The 10487-nt window shown below is 46.6% G+C and overlaps 1 protein-coding gene across 1 annotated transcript; it reads right to left on the minus strand.

The window, feature by feature from the left end:
• Window positions 1–4903: 4903 nt before the first annotated feature.
• LOC119368978 lies at window positions 4904–7737 on the minus strand. Its single transcript, XM_037634066.1, has 2 exons — window positions 7460–7737; window positions 4904–7252 (listed from the first exon to the last, which is right to left on the minus strand). The coding sequence occupies exon 2, from the start codon at window positions 7242–7244 to the stop codon at window positions 4974–4976; it is 2271 nt and encodes a 756-aa protein (XP_037489963.1). The 5' UTR covers window positions 7245–7252; window positions 7460–7737; the 3' UTR covers window positions 4904–4973.
• Window positions 7738–10487: the final 2750 nt, after the last annotated feature.

The raw sequence follows: 10487 nt of genomic DNA on the forward strand, positions 1-10487 counted from the left end.
ATTGACAAAGCGACGCTGGGTATGAAATCTAACACTGCGCCAGGGCCGGATGGGTGGCCGGTGGCGATGTTTAAGCGGTTTTGGCAAGTGCTTAAAAGTCCAATTTTCGACGTTTGCAATGGTTTTATGCGTGGTACGGTAGATATCTCTCGCCTGAACTTTGGGGTTCTCTCTCTGATCCCCAAGGTTCCGGGCACAGATCACATTAGTCTTTTTCGCCCTATCGCTTTGATTAGTGTTCCGTTTAAAATTTGTGCTAAGGCTTGTTCTACTCGCATGTCTCCGATAGCCCATCGCATTATTAGTAGGACCCAATCGGCTTTCATTCGTGGCCGCAACATTTTGGAGGGGCCGTTGGTCCTCCAAGAGCTAATCCACTCCCTAAAACACGCTCGACAGCTCGCGATTCTCCTCAAACTTGACTTTGAGAAGGCGTACGACCGAGTGAACTGGGAGTTCCTCCGACAAATCCTCTTGGATCGAGGATTCTCGTCGGTCTGGGTTCACCGCATGATGCAGTTGGTCTCGGGAGGCCAGACGGCGATTGCGGTGAATGGAGAAGTAGGGAACTTCTTCCGCAACAAACGTGGGCTACGTCAAGGGGACCCAGCCTCGCCGTTGCTTTTTAACTTTGTGGCAGACGCCTTAGGTGCCATGCTAGACAGAGCTCGTTTGGCCGGCCACATCAGGGGAGTGGCGGACAATCTTGTTCCGGGAGGAGTGTCTCACCTGCAATACACGGACGACACACTTCTCCTTTTCGAGCCCGATACACACAGTATCGCCTCGGTCAAGGCAATACTGATGTGTTTTGAACTCATGTCGGGTCTTAAGATAAACTTCCACAAAAGTGAAGTGGTGTCCATGGGGATGGACGCGACCGAAAGTCAACGGGTTGCCAACTTGCTTAACTGCAAACTTGGTCAGTTCCTGTTTACATACCTCGGTCTCCCCATGGTGGCGAAGAAGTGCACAATCGCCGACTGGGAACCCCTCTCCTCCAAGGTTGCGAATAGGGTCTACCCGTGGAGGGGCCGTTTTATGTCTTCAGGGGCAAGAATAATTCTAACCAACTCCAGCCTCTCTTCTCTTCCCATGTTCGCCATGGGCCCGTTCTTGCTGGCGGACGGGGTACACTCTAAGTTTGATACACCGCGGTCCCGGTTCTTTTGGGAAGGAGCGGGACCGAAACGGAAATACCATATGGTTAAATGGCAGGCCGTGTGTCGTCCTAAAGCCCAGGGGGGTCTTGGGATCATCAACTCCAAGTTGATGAACATCGCACTAATGTGCAAGTGGATCTGGAAAATGACTCAGGGAGAAACTGGCCTCTGCATTGAACTCCTCCGCGCAAAATATTTCCCGCATGGGGATTTTTTTAACGCGGCTCCCCGTGGGTCTCCTTTCTCGATCTCCATTCAATCCCTCAAACCCTTCTTTGCCAGGGGCGCAAAGTTTGCGGTTAATAATGGACGCTCTACGCGTCTTTGGCTTGATCTTTGGATTGGCCAACGACCCTTATGGGCGGAGTTTCGCCAACTCTACTCCATAGCGATCGAGCCTGAGCAACGGGTTGCCTCGGCTCTTCGCGCCTCCCCCCTGTATTAACTTCAGGCGCGAGCTATCGGGGCCGGAGTTGGCAGATTGGGATCGCCTTCAGGCTATGCCAGCGGACGTACGATTGTCGGATTCCGCGGATTCGATTTCGTGGAGGCTTACGAGCTCTGTCAAATCCTTGTACAGAGAGCTATCCCGCGGCCAGATCCCGTCGGCGGCGACGGGGCTTTGGAAGGCTAAAATCCCGCTAAAAATCAAGGTCTTTCTCTGGCAGCTTTGCCAAGACCGCCTCCCTACCTCTATTAACCTTGCTAAGCGCAACGGCCCCGCCTCCGGCCCCTGTGCGCTGTGTGGGCTCCCGGAGAACGCTGACCACGCTTTCTTCCGGTGCTCTCTGGCTCGTTTTGCCTGGAGCGCGGTCCGTGCGGCCGCGGGAGTAGATTGGGATCCGCGCTCCTGATCTGAGCTCGTGTCTGCATTGTCGCTGGTTCAAGGCACGTCTCGTAGGGTCATGTGGACTTGTGCGGCGGCTATGCTATGGGCTATTTGGAATATCCGTAACAAGTTTACTATTGAGGGTGTGTTTCCCTCGCACCCCGCTGACGTCATCTTCAAATGCATCGTGTTCTTGCAGCAGTGGGCACCGCTGGGAAGACAACAGGACTCTGATCTACACCGCCAAGCTATCTGCCGTCTTCGCGTCGTCTACTCCGAGTCACGGGAGCCGCCATCTGTTCTGTTGGCTGCCGCATAGGGTTGGGCACCCCCTTTTGGTCTTCGCACCTTTCCGAGCCTACGTGCTCGTAGTTTCTGGGCTGTTTGCCTTGTACCGCAAACTCATCTAGCGATCTTTCCCTTTAACTTTCGCCTTTCAAGGCGCCTTATGTTCTGGTCCTGTGGTTGTCAGACTCTGCCTAAGTTTGTGGGCTTTATTAATTTAAAGCCGGACGTCCCTGACGTCTATGTTCTAAAAAAAAAGGCAACGCTACGAGTCGGCCTTTTGATGTTTTGAAAAGATCAACCGTGTCATGAGGCACCAAATTAACTGCAGGATAGCCGTCCGATCCAACTGGCGAAGTTTGTAACATGATTCATGTTGCGCTCAGAGTTTACAACATGGTTCATGTTGGCTCGGAGATTTACACGAATGATTTGCAACATGAGCCATGTTGCGCTCGAGAGATTTGCAACATGGCCAAAGTTGCGGTCAACCAGATGTCGATTTTGTCTTGTGAATTGTCGATTTGTTGCGTAGAGGTTGCAACATGGTCATTATTGCAGCCATCACCACAATATCACCGACGTTGTGGATGTCACTCCCACTCTGCAATCATGGTGATTTGAGGTTGCGACATGGCTGCCGTTGCAGTCATCGCCACATGTGCGGCCAATTAGCCGGTGGATTTGAAGCATTTTCGTTTTCTTTTTGGTTGTCTTCCTTTTTTATATCCATGTTATACAATTATTTAAAAAATCGCAATGGATGTGACTATGATGGACCAACAACGGAATAATTCTTTTTTCAAAATCTTTCAGAGTTGCGATTGATCCTTGTTCGTTCTTGTAATTATGTGCGACATTTGTGAAAGCAAATCAATGATACTACATCCCTCTGTTGGGTTTATAAGTCGGACAAGGATTTTATATCATCAATTAGACAAGCAAAACATGTGTTATATCTCATAAAAACTACTCCCTTCATCCGGAAATACTTGTCCGAGAAATGAATGTATCTAGATGTATATTTTACTTCTAGATACACCCATTTATATCCATTTCTACGACAAGTATTTTCGGACGGAGGGAGTATATTGTTAGATTCATCATCGAAATGAGATTCCAAATACATTTATTTTTATGGCATATAATGCACAAGTTTCGGTACTTAAATTAAAGGGCTAAAAAGCCGTGCCCCACTTACATACTCAACCAGATGTACTGTAGTTCTTAACACTATGTACATGTGGAAAAAACACTGGACACTAGTTTTCGGCAAACACACAAGTCTACCGGTAATGAACGTGAAAAGCTGAAAATAAATACTCTCCAAAAATAAGTGACTTAACTTTATACTAATCTACTTGATGTAAAGTTAGTACAAGGTTAAGTTATTTATATTTTGAGTCGGAGGGGGTAAATAATAAAAACACACCTACACTAGTGCGGTCTACGGCGGTCGAAATCGGAAACGGTTTTTCGTGCTGAACATTTTGATATATCATATATTTTTTTCGACATTGTATGCAAAAAATATAGTCGTTACTTTTTCATAACACTTTTTTGCAAAACATGTTCAACCGGGACTAGAACCTTTTAGTCCCGGCTGGTGGCTCCAACCCGAACTAGAATCTTTTAGTCCCGGTTGGTGGTTCCAACCCGGACTAAAGGTCTAACCTATAGTCCCGGTTTGTGTCACAAACCGGGACTAAAGGGGCTGGTGGGGCCCCGGCCTGATGCCAGCCTGCCACCACCCGTTTAGTCCTGATTGGTGACACAAACTGGGACTATAGGTCACAAATGAACCGGAACTAATGCATAGCCGTTGGAACCGAGACTAATGAGGTGAATGTAAGGTGATTTTTCTACTGATGCTAGCCAAATCATCAAACCGTTACATAGGAAACCTAAGCTGTATGTGTGGCTCACTAGTCAGCATCCGCACTACTCTCTTTCACTCTCTTTCCAACACTTTAACTTTTCAGCAAAGTTGAAAGTGCACTCTTTCAAAAACTGAGGGAGTACTCTCTTTCCAACGCTTACTCTCGGCGTTCCATCGAACAGGTTGCGTGAACCGTCACTCTCTGGTGCTGATGCTCGTCAAGGTAACGACGATGTCGTGCGCCGGCTACGCGAACGAGCCTACCACGAAGAGCGTGGGGCAGGTGGCGAGCAGCAGGCTGCCGGTGTCACCATTCCTCCCGGCACCGCCTCCTCGTCCTCGAGTCAAGCCACTCCAGCCTTGCCGCCACCGGTGCTCTACTCCTTGCAGGGGCTCGCCACCACCGCCGCCGCCGGTGCTCTACTCCTTGCAGGGGTTCGGTCCGGCCGGTGCAGCAGGCCGCGGAGGCTCAGCGCCTTACACGTACGCTCGAGGATGCTAGCGTGCCGATGATACCATCGGTGACCACGGACGCGTGCTAGTCCATCTCCCACAGAATGGTGCAGCCGATGCTAACTCACGTGCCACCGTGCGGGAGGTATGTTTATCTGGAAGACAAGAAACATGTTCTTTCAATGCTAGCTAGGCTAGATAAACTGAGAAACTGTGGCAGGACGATGGTAAAAGTTGATGAATATTCGAATTTGAATTCTGGATACACTTTGGGCACTCATGACCTCAAACACAATACATCATAAATCAAAATCAGGAAAGTGGGAAGATACACGAATGGATCACAAAAAAACCGAACACACACCTACACAACTTCAACGGCGATGCTGGCTGGGTCGCCGGCTCTACTGAAAATCACCAGGTGTGCGAGCAATGCCCATATGAGCGTTATAATCTCGCCACCGCGGGCAATGGCCTCGGAGTGACCGTCAATGTTTTCTGAGGGAGCGATGTACAGCATCATCTCTGGCCAAAAGCTGGCGAGGAGCTCCCATGCCATGTTGGTCTCTCCTTGGTTCAGCTCTACCAACTCTTGTCCGAGCTTGGCACCATCCTTGAGCACCTCATGATTCTGAGAGGCGCTCATCAGCTCCACCAGCTGTTGATACTCCACTTCAGGTGTTGACATGCCGGCGAGGATGTGCTCGGCCTTCTTCTTCACGGTCTTGTACAAGCTCTTGCACCACTCGTCGTCTTCTGGAAGCAGCTCAGGAGAGTTGGCCACCAAGTAGGCGCAGTACCGGGACAGGTGAATGGCAGCGGTCTTATGGTCAGAGGGAGGTTGACATGATCCAGCTGACCTGAGTTCAAGAATGCTTGTGGCGATGTGGCACACAAGAATGGTACTGGCTATACCTTTTGTGCCATCGACCACCCAAAGGAGGTTGTCACCGGTCTTCAACTGCGGCCTTGTGCACAAAGATGGCATGTGGTTATTGTCTCGGCTTCTCTTGTAGCTTCTCAGTGCATTCAGGATAGCAGCCTTCACCTCTCTTGGCACCTTGACCTTCTGACCAGGTTTAAGACGACGAAGCAGCCCGATCGGAGTCGTCCTTGGGTGGAGCACCAGTATTGAACATTGGTTCATCTTGTCCTCCCAATGCTTTAATATCTTGCATCTACGCTGCAAAACATGCCTAATACATTTCTGGATGATAGGAGATTTCTGCAAAGAAGGATGGTTTATGTGGCGGCAAATTAGGGCCACTTTTGTCCAGTTAGAGCAAATGTAAGAAGCAATCTCTCTTATCTCAGCAAGGACAACCAGTGCAATAAGTACAGCCACCTGTACAAGGTCAAATGTTGCATTTCCAAAGTGCTGACCGTCTGCTACGACTGTACTGCCTCTGCCTCGCAGTTCTCCAGTCCGATAAAGGCATTGATAGATGCAATATATCAGCGTTGATGTGTTATTCCCATAAGCAAACTGAAGATATACCAAAACTAAGCAAGAACCAATGCCTGAGAGTGAAATTAATATGCTCAGTATGGGCATCCAGCTCTTCGAATATGTGATTGCCAGGGATGAATAATAAAAATCATGAAGAAAAGAAAGCTCAGATTCAACCAGTCGAAGTAACCTCTCATCATCGCTGTCCTCAAGTAACATATGCCGTAAAAAGTTAGAAGCTTTGGTGAAGCCAATCTCAGCATTTGTGTACCTGGCGAACCGACACCTTAAAAGCTTGGACAGTGCAAATGAGAGGCATATATCTTTGAGCGGTGACGTCAAATTGAGATCACGCAGGTCATCCAGCTGCCAAACTTTGTCAAGGGTCACTAAGCCGCATGTATTGGGCATCAGTGCGAAGCTATAACCATGAGGCTGCTTATCCACAGATAATGTGTCTTCGCCCATAACTATTAGTGGAGGAGGCATGTCCTGATAATTATCTTGTAGCTGCTCCATGTATCCAACAATAAGACGAGGATTGCATCCAATTGCTAATGATTTTCTGGCCTTGTACCATGCAGAACACTTGAAAAGTAGCTTTGCAAATGTGAGAGCAAATGGTGGGATAACCATCAATCCTTCTAGAGAAAATGCATATACCAGAGACCACTTGAGGTAGCTACGAGTATTATTATAGGATAATACTTCATAATTCAATCCTATGTTATAGATCATAAGGTAGGAAGTCCACATTGCCTGCACAAGTAGTACCCCAGATGGGCCAATGTTTCGCCCTTCTCTAGGATCACTGACCAATACCAAAGTGGTGCTGATACCAACCATTTGAACAAGGCCAGTCCATAATAAGACTAGGTTCATGTGTCTACTTGGATCGCACTGGCCTATTATGATTTCTCCGGCAAAAAGGATAATGCCATTCTGATTACCAATGGCAGATAGGACATAGGAGATTATGGGAATGAACAATGCAGTGGCACCCAAGAAGATGTAGCGGGTTAATGGATGGTGGCGATAGCGATGACCGTATGCACCTATGCCAACCATGACTCCCATCAGGAAGGCGTTCACCACAAGGAGGGCATTGACTCGGAATATCTGCCCACTGACGTGCTTAGAGAAGCTCTCCGATGCAGCAGGTTTGCATGTCACAACCCCGCCCATTAATCTAGCTGGAATGTGAAAACTGCTCTTAGTAGATAGCAGAATTTAAGATGGGAGATTCAATCAAAAGCTACTAGATAGCTTGGAGAAGTGAGAAGAGAGAGAGAGAGAGACCAACAAGGTAGAGACTAGTGCAACGAATTCAGATGAGCTAATTAAGCATTAACTGCTTGAAAATTCTACTAATTTGAACAAGAGAGGATTCAGTGATTTACCCAAAATGCCAATCGAGTGCTCTCCGTATAAATGGTACAGATTGGATGATTTATCGAGGCCTACATATGTCAGCGATTTTAATTTGTTCAGAATGAAGCAGAGCCCAGGAGGCTTCTTATGGAAACTGAACAAGAAGGGGGAACAGAAGAAGGATGTCAGCTGTCAGGCATTAGAAGAAACAATCAACCAGGGCAAGCAATAACATACAAAAGTTACCAAAGCTTCCAGTCTGATGCAATTACCAGCAATGGAGGGGATTCCCCTAGCTAGGCGCCGTGCCGTGACGGGATAATGTTTGCTTGCTGCATCAAGAGAGGGTAAGAAGCAATGATTTAAAAGAAGGAGATGGAGTAGATGCCCTTTTTCTTTCTTAAATTTGGCGCTGTACAAGTGTGTGCTTTTTCCACACAGCATGATGCCAAATCAACTGCGGATGGATTGCCCAAAGGATGCCTAACTTGTGCTCCCTCCGTTCCTAAATATTTGTCTTTTTAGATGTTTCAAATGGACTACCACATACGGATATATATAGATATATTTTAGAGTGTAGATTCACTCATTTTGATCCGTATGTAGTCATTTGTTGAAATCTCTAGAAAGACAAATATTTAGGAACAAAGTGAGTACATGTTTCTTTCCGGGTGAGATGCCTAGCTTGTATGGCTAGGACATGCAATAGACAAACGAAAAGGAAAAGCAAAGGCACATGGCCGGGTAGATTGGTTGGTTGAGTAATCGTATCACTTGATCAGTTGAGTAGATTCTTCTTCTATTTTCTAGGTGCATTTTGCTCACGTACTATTCTTATCTCCTTTTGTGTATCCATTTTAAATTTATTATTAAGTTTTGTGTCGCCATGGCTGTGAATGCATGCAATGGACCAACAGTGAGGTAATTCTTTTTTGGCATAACGTCGGTTCTTGTTTGTTCCTGTAATTATATGGATGCAATGTTTGAAAATGTGAAGCAAAACAGTCATATGAGACGATGCTACTACTCGCTTCAAGATGTTTCTATCGATTTCGATCCGATCAGTTGTTGTTCCATGAGTTGGGCTTGTTGATGAAAAAGAGAAAAACTTTTGATTAACTAACTATAAAATGGCCGGCGCATATGCGCGGGCAACACATCATACTTTCCTTTTGTTTGAATAACTCATAAAAGAGCTTCATATGAAAAATGAATGATATATAGGACATGGAGTATGTGAGCTCGAGCTCACATGCACACTTTGCTATGGTAAAAATTCGACCCGTTGCTCCTTCTTTTTCTTCAAGCCTCCAACATCTCGCATCATATACAACAAGCACATCGAGCGTCCAACAACCAGAGGCAATTCCAGTGATGTAGTTCCCAGCTGGCAGGACGCTGGATGAGTGTTACATCATACATCAACCCTATGTTATAGAACGTAAAGTAGGAAATCCACATTGCCTGCACAAGTAGTGCCACAGATGGGCCAATGTTTCGTCCTTCTCTAGGATCACTTTTTCTTGCGGGGTTCTATAGGATCACTGACAACTAGCAAAATGGTGTTGATACCAACCATTTGAACAAGACCCGTCCATAATAAGACTAGGTTCATGTGGACAACTGCGTCACACGGGCTATCTCTACTCCATGGGCAAAAAGAACAAAACGCCACTCGGATTACCAATGTTAGATAGGACACCCAAGAAGACGTAGCAGGTCAATGGATGGTGGCGATAGCGATGGTCATATGTGCCTATGCCAACCATGACTCCCATCAGGAAGGCGTTCACCACAAGAAGAGCATTGACGCGGAACATCTGCCCGATGAAGTGCTTAGAGAAGATCTCCGATGCATCAGAGTTGCATTCATCAACTGTTCGTTCACCCAACCCCAATTATCACTAGAAAGATCTGAACATTAGTAGCTAGCACAATTTAAGATCTGAACATCAGGGTTGCATACCGTATTTACCATTCTTACTATTTACTCGTCGATTAGTCTACTCGAAAAGGTGCTGATATTTCCAACATGAGATTCAGTCAAGAGCTAATAGATAGCTTTGACAAGTGAGAAGAGGGAGAGAGACCAACAATTAAGGTAGGGACTAATGAACGACTTCAGATGAGTTAATTAAAGATTAACAACTTAAAAATGTACTAATTCAAACAACAAAGACAAGTCAGTGATTTACCTGAAATGCCAATTTAGTTCTCTCCATGTGAATGGCAGACATTTGATAATTTATCGAGGCTCCTATATGTCGGCTCCTTAAGTGGATGGTGCGGAGTCGTTCTTGTAGTTTGTCGATCGCTAATTTGTTCGCTATGATGTTTTTCCCCGCTTATGCATAGCTTTGGTCCTATACGACTTTGCTATTTGCTGGTGGGATTTTATGTGTTTGTGTTGGTTGTGTGCATCTTAGCTATATATGCAGGGGCCGGGTGTGTATTCATTGTGTTTGTATCCACTTGATGCTTCACTATGATGCAATAAAATCCACCCTTTGTGGAAAATGTCTGTTAGGATTAATCTTGACCTGTGTTGTACACGTCCAAGTGTGCCGTGATGGGTTTGTTGCATGTCACGTTAGTACTAGTAATGCATATGATAGTTAAGATGAGTATTAGTCAAGAGAATAGGCTGAGTTAGTTTGCATGCATGAGTTGGTAGCTGGACTCGGCCGGGTCGTATGCGGCCGTTAAGGAATAGTGGTGCGTGTGCGTGGTGTTAGTGGCCGGGAATGGCGCCTGGTTAGTGCGTGAGTGCATGACATAGGTGGCTGGGTCCTTTGTATATAAGTGTTGTATTGGAGCAAGGCAAAGGCAAGGCCGTGAGGGCTGAGCAGTGAAAGGATGTAGCCACCGTGGGTCGCCAAGGGAGTGTCTTTGGCAAAGCCGTTCCTCTTCTTTGATACATGTGTGTGTTGTGTGAGGGTGTGCTCTTGTGTGAGACAAAAATGAAGAGAAGAGAGTTGTGTGAGGCAAGATGTAGAAGAAGAAGCGGCGCTACGAGGAGACAGCGCCAACAATGTCGGCTCCTTAATTTCTTGGGAT

Source organism: Triticum dicoccoides, chromosome 2B (assembly GCF_002162155.2).
Source record: "Triticum dicoccoides isolate Atlit2015 ecotype Zavitan chromosome 2B, WEW_v2.0, whole genome shotgun sequence".
Taxonomy (NCBI): domain Eukaryota; kingdom Viridiplantae; phylum Streptophyta; class Magnoliopsida; order Poales; family Poaceae; genus Triticum; species Triticum dicoccoides.